This window comes from Phalacrocorax aristotelis, chromosome 10 (assembly GCF_949628215.1).
Source record: "Phalacrocorax aristotelis chromosome 10, bGulAri2.1, whole genome shotgun sequence".
In the NCBI taxonomy this organism is placed as follows: domain Eukaryota; kingdom Metazoa; phylum Chordata; class Aves; order Suliformes; family Phalacrocoracidae; genus Phalacrocorax; species Phalacrocorax aristotelis.
This window is the reverse complement of record NC_134285.1, coordinates 17,578,218-17,596,371: the sequence shown is the minus strand read 5'-3', so window position 1 is coordinate 17,596,371 and position 18,154 is coordinate 17,578,218. Positions and strand designations below refer to the sequence as shown.

Sequence of the window (18,154 nt, the reverse complement as noted above, 5' to 3'; positions counted from 1 at the left end):
CAAAGGAAGGAAGCAGGTTGAGTTTGTTTCATATGTTCCGTAGCACTACAGTCATAATCACAGTATGATTACAAAGAATGTCCCATCTAGCATGAAGTCAGCGCTCAAGCATGAGTTTACCATCTTGAAGCCTTTAGTATCAACGGCTGGCATTCATAATAGCCTTTTGAAATGGCCCCTGGGGCATGTGTTTTGTTTCCCTGTAGTTCGTCTTCAGGAGGAACCTACTGCTGTTTGAGGACTATCTGGAAATGTTTGTTAGAGCCCTGGTCTAGTGACCAGGAAACAGATTGTGAAAGAATGAGAATTCTGAAAGTTAATATTTCTTGTGTTATGGGCTCCACGGTTGACTAAACCAGCTCTTTGCAGAGGAAAAGGTGGAGAAGCTAGCCTGGCAGATGAGACCCATCACATAAGTGGCAACGTGGAGAACTGAAGCTTTTGATGTCAGTAGTTGGAAGTGGAATCGCTGCTCTGTTGTGCAAGAGTAGGCAGGAAATCTGTTGTTCACAGTATCGCTTGCCCAGTAGCTGGGAAAAGTGATGTACTTGCAACTTCTGCTTGTACTGCTGGGCTAAAGAGGCCCCAGCATGGCTGAGCTGGAGATCGGTTGTTTTGCTGTCTTAGCAATGGAGAACAAGATATGTTGGTTTTGGGAGATAGGAGTTGCTGCCTTTGAGTAGAGTATGTAACTGTCTTGATATCTGCTTTCTAGGTGAACAAGAATGATATAAGGAAAAAGGTACGTCGTCTAATGGGAAAATCGCATATTGGATTGGTGCACAGCCAGCAAATAAATGATATTCTAGACAAACTTGCCAATCTGGTAAGTAAAACAGTGATGAATGATGTACCTGTGGGAGCTACAGTAGAGGAAAAAAATTATCTGAAAAATTTTCTATAAATGCCCTGCAACACTAATTTAAAATACTAAAAATAATAAAATTGAATTATTAAATGCTGCCTATGCATATATAGAATAAAGACAGTGATTGTGTGACCATATTTATAATATTATAAAATGTTATGCAGTTATCAATTAGAACTGCAATACAAATATGTATAAACATGATACTTCAGTTCCACAGTTCTATGTAACCCTAACATTTTCTTAATAGCCCTTTTGTGGGTGGAAACCTTTATTCTTACTACGAGTGTAACAAACATTTAGTTTTCCATCAGTTTTTAGGTCATTGTAAGACTTGTAGCAATCAGTTTCTATACAAAACTATTTCCTCTATCAGCTGCTATGCAGAATAAACCTTATGTCCTGTGATGCTCATTAAGAATACAGGCTAACACTTGTGTTAAAAGCTGGCTTGTTTTACTAACTTAACCGTCACCAGGGCAGATGGGAGTTAGGCCCTTTGAAAGCTCATTTTTCAAAGCATTTTGCATTTGGAACCTAGTTTTATGCACAAAAAAGGACACAAAATTATCTTACAATTAATTGGGAAAAAGCAGACCAGTTTACTGCAACATCACTGGAACCTAGGCACCTCACTATCCCATACTGAGTATGGTACCAGCGTGAATGTTGTTGTATGGCGTGATAACTCTTGTAGTCATGCTTTTTGAAACTAAACTTGTCACACTCCTAGAGTATCTTGCTTAAGGCTTTGTCCAAAATTGCTTCCAATGAGCTGTGTTGAAAATACTTCTTTTTCCTTTTATTTGTTGAAAATGCTTCTAGTGTCACCTAATGGGTTGTTTTTTTTTTTCAATAGGTCAGGTGAACTTGGTTTCAAATTCAGTAATGGTTTCTTTCCCCCCCCCCCCTAGAATGGACGGGAGCTCCCTGTGAGACCCAGTGGTAGCCGCCACATCAAGAAGCAGACTTTTGTAGTACATGCTGGGATAGACACAACAGGAGACATATTTTTCATGGAGGTAGAGACAAAAATAATATTAATGCAACTAATAGTGTTCAACAAATTATATTAGGAATCTTATGTAGTATTTCGTGCTCCCAGGTATGTGATGATTGCATTGTACTGAGAAGCAACATTGGAACAGTGTATGAACGTTGGTGGTATGAGAAACTCATCAACATGACTTACTGTCCCAAAACAAAAGTGCTGTGCCTCTGGCGGAGGAATGGTCAGGAGACACAACTGAACAAGTTCTATACAAAGAAGGTATACATCTTGTTTAATACACACAATACAGAGGGAAAACTGCATAGAACGAACAAATCCTTGGTGTGTCATATTCCATGTTTAGTCAAAAAAATAGCGTTGTCTCTCCAACACTGGTTACTGAACTGCAGTGGCTGTTTAACAGCACTGACGTCTGTTATGCCTTGTTATTTACCTGAAGACAGCAGTACAGCATGATGTAATTTAATAAATTTACTTGGTTTTTTTGGTTAGAAGGAGGGAAGCATCAGTATTACTAAATATTGCATTATCTTGCAGGCTTATAAAGGTAGTAAAAGTATTGTGGTAGATTCATGGGGAAAAAGCTAAACAAAACTGTCTTAGTAATTGAGTTAATTGTGTCATTTTTAATGGCACACCCAAACTGACAAAATAGGTAAAAATTTTTCTCCGCAGGACCATATTTGATTTTTCTTTCATATATGCCTACATTCTCCACTAATACGAATGTCCTTTTCTTCTCCGTATGACTAACTGCAAATGTAAAGAAATAGCTTGAATCTACTAGGAAAACCCCAGTAACTCTTAGAACTCCTCTAACTCCTACACAATGACCAGCAAAGAAAATGTAGAGAGTTCTAAATGCAAGTCATATATTGAAAGGTTATTATCTTTGAGATATATAAAGGGATTAGATTTCTGCTTCCACAAATTCATTTTACATAGACCAGGTCATCATAGTGCAGGTGTGAATACAAAGGGAAGGAGGACAAAAGCAGTGTGCTACTTGGAAAACTTCATTGCATGTAACTTGGACTTCAGTTAGAAAAGTTTCTTAAATTTTACTCTGAGATTACGGTTTATCATTATTCGATATTAGAGAGGGGAGTTAGGGGGAGATGAATAGAACAATGTGGCATAAGGAGACTGATACGAATAACGAAAAGATAGATTGTATGGCATGGCCAGTAACATTGACTGCTGGAAGCTGAAAGAAAGGGAGGTATTGTGATACTGTTTTGAGGCTTTTTCTATGCTAGGAAACTGAGTAAACTTGGTTAGATTGCTCATGAGCATGTGCCAAGCCATGAACTCATCACTAGCTTGTGTTATGAAATTATGTGAAGTAGTTTCTCTGTGAACTCGAAAAAGAAGTATAAATACTATATAGTAATTAGCTGTGGTTGAACTTTTGTAGGCTTTTTGTTGTTATGCACCATGTGGGATGTGTTCTTTTTGTAGAATCTTAGAATCTTGCTGTTCTTTTCCCTTAGTAATTTGGAAAAATAACATTACTCTTCTTTTTTTGTATGTTAGTGTCGGGAATTATACTACTGTGTAAAAGACAGTATGGAGCGAGCAGCAGCAAGACAGCAAAGCATTAAACCAGGTACAAGATTTTGCTTGTTGGCAGCATTTGCTGTTTAATCTGCAATCAGTAACATTTTTAATTAATAATAACTTTGAATGTAATCTCCTTTTACTTGGAAATCTGAGGGTAGTTTTGTACATCCGTGTGTACATAGCAGACCTACTGTGATTATTAGCTTGCCCCCATATTTCTCACTCTAAATACAAACAAAACCAAAACACCTGTATAAGGAAGAGTTACATGTAAGAAGGACTAGCTGCCAGTAAAATAACTAAGAAAAGACTATGAAACTTCAGCTTTACTTTTTCTTCATGGTTGGCTAGCTACCTCTTATATTCCTGACTGAGACATAGTTCTATGTTGTCCACTTTGTCTTGAGAAGGGAGGCTAGTAAATATGGTTGTTTGTCTTCATGAATCTACAGCGATGAATCTGCAGCTTTCTGCAGACTTCCAATGCACAAACCTTTTCTACATTGGAAAGTTTCCTACTGGTGCAAATCAAAAGGTGCAGTTAACCCAATGTCCTTGTATCAGTAGAATTTCTTCAGTCTAGTTATTCTTCTTAGTTTAGCATCATCATCTGGGACAGGATAGTATAATTACACTGATGAAACTTTTCTTGGCAAACACCTCTTTCCTTTTCCTGTTGAGTCAAAAAAACCTAGAAAAATGGATTTGCAGTTTTGGGCGATTGAGTTCTTGGGAAGGCGATTTTCCACTTTTCTTAGTCCTCAGAGAGCAGCAGGTGCTGGATGTACCTGCGTAAAAAACATGAAGGTGGCTTACTTTCTACCTTCATAAGATGGTTGTTTTTCTCTTGTTGGAGGCTGTTTGCAGGTTCAGGGTAACATCACTGTGGTTTGATTTTTGTTGCAAGTATTTCTTTTTTTAAGTGAATGCTAGGACTCTGGGAGCCACGCTTTGAGGTACAAGCCTATTTTAGGTGTGTCTTAATGCCACATCAAAGGGATCTACATTTTATACTTATAAATGACATCAGCATGACTGAGAAAATGACTTGTGTTTAAATCACAGAATCACATCTGGCATCCTAAGTGTTCAACTCTCAGCTAGCTGTAGGAGCTTGGAAGAGCCACCATTTTCTTCCTACCGTTAGTCCAGTTTAACTTGAGGAGGGGGAGGAAGGACTGGACTTTCACTGAGGGTAGAGGGGGCAAAAGTGTCTTTGAAAGCCATTTTAAGAATTAGGCAATAATGTAGTATTAAAAATATATTTGAAAGCCGTTCTGCATAAATGATTTTTTTTTTTAAAATCACTATAAGAAAGCACTTTCTAGCTGAACTGAATGATGTAAAAGAAACTAGATGAAAATACCTAGATTGTCATCTATTAATGCACTCTGTTAAATTGTCTTTGTTGTAACCATGTTGACTTTTTCATTGTTGAAAGCATAAAACAATGCCATACAAAATCGTCAAGCTTACAAATGCAAGCCTAGTTTCTACTTGCTTATGTTTTTGTACTTAAGACTATGCTATCTGGTGTTATGTAATTGCAGCGTCTTACTATGCAGAAATGAGACTTGGCACTTAAAACAAACAAACGAAACCCCAATATGAACTACAATGTCCCTTCATGTAACCAAGATGAAATTTGTTACAATACTTAAAAGTCTAGTGGTTCTCAGAAGGCTGTCATTAGAAAGTGGGCTCTATTGAAATGCTGCCTGCTATTCTTTGTAGTGTCCTTGTGCTATATACATCAGACGAAAGTTATTTTTATTGTTTTATGTTTCTTTTCCACATATCATGACTTGGATGACTGCTTTCTGTTCTTCATCTCTCCCCCCCTTCCTCTCCCCCCCTTCCTCTCCCCCCCTTCCTCTCCCCCCCTTCTCTCCCCCCCTTCTCTCCCCCCCTTCTCTCCCCCCCTTCTCGCCCACCCTCCTCTCGCCCCACCCTCCTCTCGCCCCACCCTTCTCGCCCCACCCTTCTCTCCCCCCCCCTTCTCTCCCGATTTTTTTTTTTAAAAAATTAACGTATCACAGGCCCTGAGCTGGGCGGTGAGTTCCCTGTACAAGATATGAAAACTGGTGAAGGTGGTCTTCTTCAGGTCACGCTGGAAGGAATTAACCTGAAATTTATGCACAGTCAGGTATGAGGGAAATCTGTGAGAAGACTGTGAGCATGAAGCTTTCTGCTGCATGCCTGTATATGTGTTTCCTCTTCCCAGAGTATCAACAAGGAAAAGGGATAGTGTGATGGGGGTAAAAAAGCATATGTATATTTACACTCACACACAGATAAAAATATGTAAAGATATGTAAAAATACTCTGAAATTAAATATCCTCAGGAAAACTATAGTTAACTGAAGAAAAACGTTGATACAGGTTTCAGCTTCTTGTTTCTGGGGCTCTGAATTGTCTAAGCACAAAAAAAATGGTAGCCACTATATTAAGGGACAGAAAGTGTTACATCATGTGTCACACTGAGAACATATCCTGATGGCATAGGCCGTCAACTTTAAAGATAGTGTTTCAATCTTGCAGGTACAGAGGGCAACCTTCTGCATCGTATTTAATTGGTCTTGTTTTAAAATTGGAGAAATCATCCGTAGATTTTAGTGTGAAAATAGAAAGTGAAAGTGGCTCTTGCTGTAATATACAAAAATAAGAAAAAAATACTGATTCTTTTTTCCTTCTGAATAGAAGATCTTGTGGGCATAGAGGAAACACTAGAATTGTCATTTCTTCCTTTCTCCAGATGTTGTTTCTGTTGCTTCCTTTGATTCTTGTTTTTTATTTTGCTTTGTGTTTTTTTGTTTTGCATATGATATTAAATGCATGCTATGCTAGACAGTAGAATCAATTTTTAGGGGAGAGAGAGAAGCTTCTGTCAGTCCTCTGTGGAGTGTTTTTTCCTTTCCTCCTGATTAGACTTTTCTCCCCACACTAGCTTTGTTCTTCTTTGAGGATACATCAGTGTAGATCCCACTGGAAGTGCACGTGCATCTCAAACACACATGCTCAAAATCTTTAATACTTCTCCCAGGGTCACAGCAGCACCATGTGCCTCTTTGAGTTCATACGTGCCAGTATAACGAGTGGAGAGTTGTGAACCTCCTTCAGTTTTCTTCCTGTCTATTACTAAGGTAGAACCTGGATTACAGCTGACCTGCTCTAGTATTTCAAAACTACTCTGTGATGGAACAGCCTACCTGTATGACTTAGTTATCGGTTTTACCTTTTTATTGGATATGCCAAACTATGAAGAACTGCAAGAGGAACTCATGGGTAATACAGAATGAATTTTCATAGTTACTGGAAATGGCAGGTATGAAGCATTTGAAAATTAAACCAGCTTCTCAAAGCAACAGTTTGATATCATTATAGACAGAGGTAACAGAAATTACTTTGGGAGTGTTCTGTTTGCTTCTCCTTTTTCTTCTGCCAGAATTCAAAGAAGATCTTGACCTCTAACTGCTCATCTCTTGAACAGTCTATGGAGATTACTCTATTTCATAAATGAACACCCAGGTATATATGCATTTGCAGTGAGAAAAGATATATAAGAAGGTAGCCATATCATCATCATCATGGTTTCTTAAGTGTAACAGGCATCTTCACAAGACAGAGACACTCGGTGTTAAGCACGTAGCGAGCACATGTGCATCTGTCCAAAAGGAAAACTTTAAATCCTAAAATATACCCTTGCCCTTAAATCAAAGCCTCCCCCTCCCCAAAAGACTGGAATGACATTCTGAAGGAAACCTTAGGAAAAGCTAGTACTGATTGTTATTATACAACTGTCAGGACCATTATCAGTTGAATTTCCTACCACGGATGCGGAGTCCTGTGCTACCACCAGCACTCCTAGAGTACTAGCTTTATCATATCCTTCCTTACAGAGAATGTTCTCATTTGCTGTTTGTGGTGCAAATTATGACATCTTTTCTGGAAGACAATCTGTGCAGGTCAGACCCAGAAAGTATGCCAGCTGCGTCCCCCAGCTGAAAGATTATTCCTCCTCTTGATCACCCTTCCAATAAGGCTGTAGCTGGATCAGTTTCCATTACTTAAGATGGGTATTGAAACAAGTACAGTTCTGGAAAACATACTTCATTTATTCAATATGCTTAATTCTTGGTCTGTTAGATTTACATTGCCAGCTGGCAGGGGCATTCAGTGCCATTTAGTGGACCTAAGACATATCCTTGTTTTCCTTCTCAAAACAAAGTGTCTAGACAGGTATCAGAGGTCTGCCATTTGAGGGTCTGTATAGAATGGACAACTGTAGCAGTTATGGAAAGGACTTCTACTTGTTGCACCATACAAAAAAATCCCCTCCAGTTTCATAATCTGTGGAGCTAAAGGATGTTTGCATTTTTATTCTAACATTCATCAACCAGTCTGCTTTCTTAATAAGTCTGGATGACTTTTCATTTCCAATTTTTATATAAATTATATAAATTGCTCCCCAAGGCAGTTGATTTCAGAATATGTGTATGAGCGTGATTAAGACCAGGATCCTATAGCCATTTCTCTATGTTGAAAATGGCTTTTTCTGTTCCTGTTGAGTTTGGATGGGGATACTGACCAACGCCTGCAGGACCTCATCAGGCACAGCTTTCTCTTTATCTTCCTTTCCTTACTCCTTATACAGGCCTTGTTCTTGGCCCACTTTCCAAGTTTTCTTTTCAGCAATGCAGCTTACTAAAAGAAGGTATTTCTCTTGCTTTTCTGGGTTGGGCATCAGAAATCATGGATTTAGAGCATAGCAAGAGACAGTTCCTCTTTAAAAAAAAAAAAAGGAAGATAAATGGAGTCTATTCTGTCCTACCTGAGAAGAAAACTGAACATACTCCTTCAGTGTTAGAATGACACCTGCTTTCATGAAAATGTTTTTGAAGGATCTTGATTTGCAGTGCATATACTTTCTTACCGTATTGTGAAATCCTCAGGAAATGTCTTAGATGCATGGTGGGCCAACCTATTATCGACATGTGATAGTTGTCTTTAGTGTTCACAAATCATCTCACCATGCCGGCAGCACATGTAAGTTTAAGAAGAAAAAAATGTTCAAGTCTATCTGTGCCTAGCAGGTCAGAGGAAGTCCCTTGGAATAAGGAGGAATCAAGTGTACCTGTGGTGTTGGTGGACTATTCTGAGTTTACATCTACAAATTATGTTATAATATTGGGCCTCAGTAACTCTGTCCCCGTTATGAATTAATCTGTATCAAAAATAGATGGAAGTTTAATAAAATGCAGCAGGCACATGCCCATCTACAGTAGGATCCACACTGAATGCTCTGTCTTGAAGAAGCACAGTTTCCCTAGGGTAAGTAACTGCTATTTCCTTTACTCTTGTTTTCCGATTGAGTGAGAGGAGACCACCTCTGTCCCTTAAATAACATAACAAGAAATTGCCCATCAACTCATATATCTTCTGAAAACTGATAACTTACTGTAATTGTGACGAAATAAATTCTCATCTTGCTTTAACCTTTGTGGGAATACAGCACTCCTTAACATTATATTCAGACCCATGAGCACCTGGGGCAGTCATGTCTTCTAGGCAGCTTTACTGTTACCAGATAAAACAACCAATGCTTCAACTGAGCCTTTCTATTCACTTTGCAAATTTTGTATGTTAGACTACTAGCAAAAACTTCACAGAAACCATTACAGAAAAAGGAAACTAAGTGCAACAGTGTTCTGTTATTGACTTGTTTTCTCTGTAAATATTCCTTGAAAAATAAAATGTTTTTGACCAACTATACTGACATAAAACATGGGCAAAAACAGGCAAACAAGAAAGATGGGATTAAGTGACAGGATTATGGTGACTGGAGCTAAATCTAGTTGGTGGTGGGTCACAAGTGATGTCCCCCAGGGCTCAGTTTTGGGGCCAGTCTTGTTTAACGCCTTTATCAATGATCTGGATGAGGGAATCGAGTGCACCCTCAGCAAGTTTGCAGACAACACCAAGTTGGGCAGGAGTGTCGATCTGCTAAGGGTAGGAAGGCTCTGGAGAGGGATCTGGGCAGGCTGGATCGATGGGTTGAGGCCAATTGTATGAGGATTAACAAGGCCAAGTGCCGGGTCCTGCGCTTGGCTCACAACAACCTCATGCAACGCTACAGGCTTGGGCAGGAGTGACTGGAAAGCTGCCCAGTGGAGGAGGACCTGGGGGGTGTTGGTTGACAGCCAGCTGAACATGAGCCAGCAGTGTGCCCAGGTGGCCAAGAAGGCCAACAGCATCCTGGCTTGTATCAGAACTAGTGTGGCCAGCAGGAGCAGGGAGGTGATTGTGCCCCTGTACTCGGCACTGGTGAGGCCCCACCTTGAATCCTGTGTTCAGCTTTGGGCCCCTCAGTACAAGGAGGACACTGAGGTGCTGGAGCGTGTCCAGAGAAGGGCAACAAAGCTGGTGAAGGGTCTGGAGAACAAGTCTGATGAGGAGCGGCTGAGGGAGCTGGGAGTCTTAGCCTGGAGGAGGCTGAGGGGAGACCTATCGCTCTCTGCAGCTGCCTGAGAGGGGCTGGAGTGAGGGGGGGGCTGGTCTCTTCTCTCAAGTCACTAGTGATAGGACAAGAGGAAATGGCCTCAAGCTGTGTCAAGGGAGGTTTATATTGGATATTAGGAAAAAATGTCTTTCCTGAAAGAGTGGTCAGGCGTTGGAACAGGCTTCCCAGAGAGGTGGGGGAGTCACCACCCCTGGAGGTGTTCAAAGAACATGTAGACATGGCACTTGGGGACATGGTTTAGGAGGCCTGGGGGTGTTGGGTTGGGGGTTGGACTTGATGATCCTGCAGGTCTTTTCCAACCTTAATGTTTCTATGATAAGTCTTCTTTCCCTGCATGCTTGAATGTAAGCAGAAAGCAAGCTTCAGATTTTCTGTTAAGTAAATTGGAAGTTTAGTTTTTTATATTGAAAAAAATATCCTGGTCTGTATATTAGTTCTCTGCTAATAACAATAAAACCCTTTTGGCTTGAAATTCACCCTGACTTCTCTCAGACGTAGGGTGCATTTACTGATGTCTATTGGTATAGATAAGCCTGTTTCTTCAAAAAGCCACAGCGATTTCTGGTGTTGACTTCCTTTGCCTTTCTTGGGTAGCATATCATCTATGATTACATGGGTGGTGTTAGTATTGGTTTCAGGAGGGTTGCAGAGATTTCCTTTCCCTTCTTTCCAAGACAATGAAGTTTCTCTAATAACATTTTTAAAAAAAGGTCCTGAGATCATGGTGTGATAAGTGTACAGGCAATGAAAGTATCAATCCAGACTATTGTAATATAATCTCCCTAAGGTAATGGACATAGACTTACTCTGAATGTTAGGGCGATGTTTCTCTTAGTGTTTCTCTTGCTTTGGAAAAGCAATTATATTAGGAACTGGAATATGGAATTGATTCCTTATAGCACTTTCTATGGATTCTTATGTCTGTTAACTGACTCTGACTGTTTTGGAGATGTGTATATAAGAAGGGACTGTTTTGTATCTTGAAATAGATTGGATATTGAACAAACTCCGTATGCTCAGAGAACTTTTTTATTCATGCAATCCTGCCATCCTGGTTCTGGACTGAAAAAGCTAGTCAGGTAGTTCAACTGTTTTGTCTTTTGGGATTGACGTAAGTAAAACATGAGTTTAAAGCAGGTTTGTTTTCTAAGTGACAGCTCAGCTGGCGGCAGCCATATGTGAAGTGAGAAAATAGATCTCTATTGAGAGAAGGGTCCAAACTCTCCCATCCTGCTTAAAGCAGAAAAATGGTACTGAATGTTAAAGGACACAGTTCCAGGAGTAAGTATGCAGATTATGTGTCATAAAATGTAGTAAGATCTTACATGGCAGGGCTCTTGGGGAGAAGGAAGATCAGTGGTTCCTCATTGGATTAAACTCAGCTATGGGATAGGTAAGGAGGATCAGCGTCAGGGTGGGAAGTATAGTGCCCCTTACCTGCCCTCTGTGCTGGAGGAGGATGCATGGAGGGGCAGAAACTAACTGGGATGGATCAGAGGCTACAAATGGTGCCAAATTTGGGAGCCAGCTTTATTCTCGTCCCCCTTTTCTGTTGTATTTCAGGTGTGTTGGTATTCTTTTTGCAATAACTCATTTGAGTGCCTGAAGGGGTAGCAATGTTGGATATGTCAGAGTTACTAACTCCTTCGTTTCTCTTCCATGCTTTCTCCTCCTGCAAGGAGCGGAAGGTACTTCATCTTCTGCTGTCTTCGCTTCTTAGCACTTTTAAGTTGTTTGTTGATTTCTAGCATTGTGGCAAGTTTGTCTTTTGAATATTTTTTTCACCCTTTATATATTAAACTGTAAATGAACTGGTAGTGTATGCTACAACACTTCAGGCTGTATCTGCTGTGATGTTTTTGTTTAATTTTGGTTTTTAGTTTAAAAAAAAACCAAACCTGACTAATTTTATGTTACTTTCCCTCCTGTTTTTATAGGTTTTCATAGAGCTGAATCACATTAAAAAGTGCAATACTGTGCGAGGAGTCTTTGTCCTGGAGGAATTTGGTAATTACATTATTTTGATATTAGGTCTGTACTCACATGGCAGTAACTCAAATTTCCAGTCTTCACACTCAGAGTTGCACTGCAGTTTCAAAAATGGGAGGGAAATGTAGATTGCATGTGAAAAGTTGCCTAACTGAGAGATGGGTGACTTCACATAGAAATTTACACATTAATTTTCATCATATTAAGATTTGTGGCCTAGGTGCTTTTTGTTAAGAGACAAAGATGATGTCCTGAGTCTTCTGAAGGAATCAAAAGAACAGTTAAACTTGGATGTGTGTAGGAATTTTCTTTGGCATGTTCCTTTTTCATCTGAGAAAGCACTTTTTAAAGCAGGACTTACGGTTGATCTTTCTGAACACACTATGCTTTCATTACAAAGAACTACTGTTAATTACAAAGTTTCCTCTTTGCTCTATGTGGAATTTCATTTTTGTTGTATGAAGCAGAAGATGTTTTGTCAGGTTGCACTTTATTTATCCTGTGGTTTTTGTTTCAGAGCATGACTGGTAAAGAGTGGAAAAGTAAAGGTTAAGGAGAATAGAGAATTTGTGTTATTTTGGTCAGTGATTGCTATTGTATATAATCTGTTTACAGTCTAGTTTGGGGAAAATTCTGGGTTACTATTCAGTGTTAATGTCACTCACATTACACTTGACTCATGTCTGGAAAAAATGAATGACTTCAGACGCAGTTCTCCAGAATACTCTCCACATACTTCGCTTGAAATAATCCTGAAACCCATATAGGTTTATTCTTCCACCCATCTGTGAGACATTTGTCTAGGTCTTAAGTGTATGTATGAAACACTTAAAAAGAAGATAAAACATTCTTTCCATAGTAGATCAGCATCCACACTTCGTCTGTTAATCAAAATCTAAATCAGCAGCTCCCTTTACCAAGACTCTCATTGTGCTTTGGTACCGTGAATAGAATGCTCTGGCCAAGGGATTCTCTCCTCGAATATAAAAGACAGTTAATATGAGATTGCTGAAATAAATGTCTTTGTACATAATAATGTGTTGTCGCCTTTCGGTGATACAAAGTTATAAGGTATTGAAATGTTAAAGCCTTTCTGACTGTTGCAGTTTGCTTGTTGTTTGCCATAAATTAATCTCTCAGAAGTCTGGGATTTGAATTTGTGAACAATTTTTTTCCCATTTTCTAAAAATGCTGTTCATTGTTGAAATGATCAGATCAGTGTATTTAAACCCTGAAAAATTTCTAATAGTTTAGTTGTCTGCACTTTATGGTTGCATATTCCTTTGATACCATGTTTTCACCCTGACGGGCATGATTCATTTTACTACTTACAGAAATTGCTTAAGGCTGTAAAAGATTATTGATGAGTTTTTCAGATATAAGAGCTCAGAAGCTGTAAAATTAGTTGAAAGAATGGCTTCAGCTTCTGAAATCTTTAACTTAAATGGAATTACTTGGATCAGAAATGAATTTTGGATCTTTTTTGAGGGGTTTTAACTCAAAGTATTTCTTTTAATAGTTTGTTTATATTGCACAAGAAGAAAGACAGCATTTGACTGAGTTGTTTCCAGTCAACTTCTATTCATGACTCTGTAATATAGCATTTACCCCCTAAATAATGATGTAATAACTGTAAGAAAAAGAACTTTTTTTTTACAGAAAATTTTATAATTAAGGGCCTATTGCAAAAGCTAGAATTGTGATATGGAACTTAGGAAAGGGTAATTTTAAGAATTAAAAGAATTTTAAAAATTAGAAATAAACTGGGAGTTGGACACTCTAAGCAAAACCAGAAATTAAACAAATTAAAAATAGAGGTCACAGACAAAAACCAATTTAAAGGTACAAAATGAGATTTACAATTTGCCCATCCAGCTAACAAAGAGAAAGAAGAAAGGAAGAAAGATGTTGCAGGGGAGCTAACCTTTCTTCTTGTGCAGAGATAAGAGACAACCTCAGAGCTGCTTTAATTGTTACAAAGATGAGAAGGTATGCCAATCTGTCCTGTTCAAGAGAAATTAACATGTTCATTTGTTAATAGTAAACTAACAGCATTCAGCGAAAACTTGCACAGACCTCTTAAGAATGAGGTTATTTAGCTGTGTTAAACATCATGAACCTTGCAATCAGATTCATTATAGTAGGAGTATACTGAAGTACTATCTCCTCTCAGAAAGGCAGGGAGTGGTAAGCACGTGTATTCCAGTCCGATGGGGAATACTTCAATGCAAGATTTGTTTGTTTTGGTTTTGCCAAGCATGAGTGCTCCAGTTTTAGTGATATCGCATCAGGAAATTAAAGGTCTGTTTGTGTTAACGCTGGGTTTAGGTGGCAGTGTGAAAGTTGGAATTGTGATTTCAGGGGAGGATGCAAACAGAAGTTCAGGAATTGTTGCCCACAAATGGAAGTGGAGATTTAATTAAGTGAGGAAATGTAAGGCTCTTCCCTCTGGAATTTGAGTTACTGCTGTGTACTTGTGCTTTACTTTCTTGTGGCCCCTTCACCGCCGCTGCTATGAAAACCTTCATTCTCCAGCAGGTAAAGTGAAGTCCCCTAAACTCATTCTATGCTAGCGCCATATTTTCATTCACAGGACCAAAGGCTGCAGGATGGTGCTTACTAATTTACTCCCTTCATCCACTTAGTTCAACAGCATCAGGAATAAGTTTTGATGTTAGAATACAAGTGCTTCTGCTAATCTGTTAATTGGAGGCTTGGGTCTCTTCCCTCCCCCCCTTCTTTTATCTTTGTATTCTGCAGTGGTAGTGCTTTGACTTCTCTGAGTGTAAATCCAAACCCACTCTTTTTACTCTTCCTAACTCAGTCCTCTCAGGAGAATTTTCCCCATTGGAAGGACCGTGAAGGAGTACTTAAGGCAACTTACTGACAGCGAAGTGGGGACAGTACCTTGTCTCAGTGCTCTCCTGTCCCCTCAATTACAATACAGGACTTTACAGCTTCCCTTCTTTCCTTCCCTCATGGCACAAGGTCCTTACAGCTCTCCCTCCCTGCTTTTTGAAGAGTCTATGAGCAGTTGTGTGTTATCCCATGGGCAGTGAGACTTACACAGCTGTAAATTCCTACCCTATTTGGCTGTGCACCAGCCTCACTCCCACCTTTATCCCCTGGTGACATAGAGTTAATTTGGAACAGCTGGTGCCAACGGGTAAGGTACCTTGGATGTGCACCTCCGTATCTCCCCAACTCTAGTCACTGGCACGGGGGCAGTGCAGCCTGGGTGTGTACTTCCCCTATTTCTCAGTCCTTAATGTGACTGCCAACTCCAAGAAAAGAGAGAATTGAAAAATTAAAAATATTACATTACTTTTTACAATCATATTCTGTACTTTTCACTAGCTCTTTTTCAAGAATGACAGTACCATGATATATGAGAATTGGTAGGCACTGGTTTATATTTAGACCACTTTCTCAAACCCAGTCTGCACTGCCTATTTTTGGCCCCTTAGAGTGTGATCCGTCTTCCTCTTCAGTGTTTAGCCATGCCATATCACAGTTGAAAAGGTGACATCTGCATGGATAGGTTTTGTTGTGGGCTTCCTAGTTATTCACACTGAACTCATCTGCCGCTGTTTCTTTTCTTGTCACTAGTACTATGTGTAATAAAACATTTACCCTTCCTCTATGAGCCTGGTATGATTTGGTTTTGCGTAATTTCTGTATTGCTGCTTCTAAATTTTTTTTGTTGTGGCACAGAAATTCCATGGCAAATTTCAGCAATTCTGGAAGGGACGTATTCAAAGTTGATGTTGGTATTCTAATGACCTTAATAGTTTAAATTTGCCATTTGTATGTTCTTAGTGTGGTCTTTGTTCTCTCCCGGTGATTTCCCATGGTATCTGTTCACAACAATATTTGTAGACCAAGTGTGGGTCAAAGGCAAGTTCAGATGCAATGCACACTACCGGGATGGTTACAGCTTGCTTTTCTGTGCATTCCACAATGAGAACAAAAGGCAAATTTTCTTTAGCTATATTACGCCTGTTTCCTTTCTGTTAGTTTGGGGCAGTGCAAGGGAGCAAGATGAAATTTTCCAGATAATAGATTTTTTTTCATCAGTGCCCTAATCCTCTTTACATAGAAAGCTTTCTAGAAATCAACAAGCCTGGTATTTTAAGAATACGTGCAACTAAAATCAGTATTTTATTTTAAGGCAACTTGTTCAAAAGCAATGAATGTTTTCAGTATGTCAAGTTAATACCATCACACACATCCTTGACAGGAGGAGGAATGTTTTGAGAAACTCTTGAAATAGAACCGGGAAACAGTTTGCCAGTTTAGAAAATGTTCTTCATCAGCTCCTTCCCCCCCCCCCCCCCCCTGGATTTTACTAACTTACTACAGTGTCCAACAGTTCTTTTGAGGTCTGTTTTTCAGCAGAGAAGGATTCAAACACCTAAAGGATAAAATCTTTGGGAATCGTGTACTGACAAACTCCTCTGAAATTGCTGGTTTATGCTTTATTTATTGTCATCAGGCATATTTTGTCATTAATTTTTCTGTCTGGCAGGAATAAGTAGTATGAGAAAAGCTAGAGCCTCTAAGAACTATCAAATATCTACTGTGGTTTTCCAAACAGAGGCAGTGAAATATTTTTGCCAATCTGAGTAGTTTATTATGATGTTACCAGTGTCTTCAAGGACATATGTAATGTAAATGAAGAGAAGGAAGAGTATCTAGGCATGAGGGATGGTGAGGTGCCCTGTACCTGCACCTGCTGTCTGTGTGCAGCCCTTCCCTTTCCTATGGGAACATTGTGCTATTTCTTTCCCTTTTTCCTCTCGTTTTTTGAACTTCTTGTTTTGTCTCTTGCCCGTCCGGTTTTAGTTCCTGAAACTAAAGAAGTGGTGAGCCACAAGTACAAGACGCCAATGGTGAGTCAACTGTGATGCCCTCTGGTAGTTCTTTAGAGGATATATCTTTACATTTTCATGTGGTGGAAAGAATTACATTGAGATTGCAGGATTTTCAATGCTAATACTGCAGCGAAACATCACCTGCTCTTTTCTGATAGTTTTCCTTAAGGGAAGAAAATGAAACTTGGTGATTGTTGTTTTCGTGAAACTAGAGGAACTCTTAGGTAGTGCAGAAAGCGTGGTCTCTTTTCTTTAGATAGATAAGGGTGCAAGGTGGCTGGTTTGACATGAACTTTAGCCCCGTAAGAGCTACTGGAACTGGTAAATTTAAGACAATGCAGAACACGATCCGTAATCCACAGAACAGGTGGAATGGGAGACTAGTTCCTGGGCATAAAATGATTGCTAATGGAGTTCATGGAAAAACTCCCATTTCCTCATGAAAGTGAGCAGTGAGATGCAAGAGAACAGTGTAAGTATTGATTCCTGCCATAGAGGTGAGTTACTGCTTTGGTTTAGTGTTCAGTTTTCATAACATTTTTTGAACACCAGCAGTCAATAATGATACTTAGTGCTCTTACACATAATAGTTCAATGATCAGGCTTACAGGCACTTATGAGGAAGAAATAGAAGCCAATGATTATGATCAGAACTGAAATTTCTCCAGTTATTTTATGTCTGAAGTGCAGCATGTACATTTGGTGATTGCATGGAAACTCAGCCCTTCGAGAGGAGAGAGAGGGAAATTACTTGAAGAAGGTAGAAATGTTTTAGAAACAAAATGCTTAGAATATATGTAACTTAAGAAGCAGATAGCTGTATATTTTAATAAGAAAAGCCAGTTTAATGGAAATTAATTGTATTTTACGCAAGTGTTTTACTTGTACTGTAATACAATGCAACACGTTGTTATTACCTTTACAAAGATTATAAATGTCAATTTATAGGACAAGAACTTTTAAGATGATCAGAATAGCCAGTATTAGAACTAGGATATAAACTGTGCTGCCAGTCACATGCTGAAAGAGGATTTTCTGTTAAATCATAGCACGCTTAATGAGTTAAAAGCAATAATTATAAATCTTGCTAATGCTATGTGAAACCCTCTGCCTTAAGGTAGAGACAAAATTGCTTGGTGTTCTTCATATGAAACGTGATGTTGGGTTATGTTTTTTTAATTAATAAAAAGGCAAAAGAAGAAAAAAGCTTGTATTATCCATGGATTCACTAGTGATGGTTAAAAATTACAAGGATTACCAGTCCTTGTACTTTTGAGCATAAAAAGACAGTTGTGAATAAGGAAGAATCCCACCATCTCATGAGTCAA

At 39.1% G+C, this 18,154-nt stretch overlaps 1 protein-coding gene across 16 annotated transcripts in view; it reads left to right on the top strand.

Moving 5' to 3' along the window:
- MADD (MAP kinase activating death domain) overlaps positions 1–18,154 on the top strand; it is a 74,818-nt gene that overhangs the window by 54,701 nt on the left and 1,963 nt on the right. For all 16 annotated transcript variants that reach the window (XM_075105408.1, XM_075105403.1, XM_075105400.1 and 13 more), the window contains 7 exons: positions 716–826; positions 1,783–1,890; positions 1,974–2,138; positions 3,417–3,489; positions 5,483–5,589; positions 11,901–11,970; positions 16,798–16,844. In XM_075105408.1, coding sequence (XP_074961509.1) covers positions 716–826; positions 1,783–1,890; positions 1,974–2,138; positions 3,417–3,489; positions 5,483–5,589; positions 11,901–11,970; positions 16,798–16,844 — 681 coding nt within the window. The remainder of the gene's footprint in view (positions 1–715; positions 827–1,782; positions 1,891–1,973; positions 2,139–3,416; positions 3,490–5,482; positions 5,590–11,900; positions 11,971–16,797; positions 16,845–18,154) is intronic.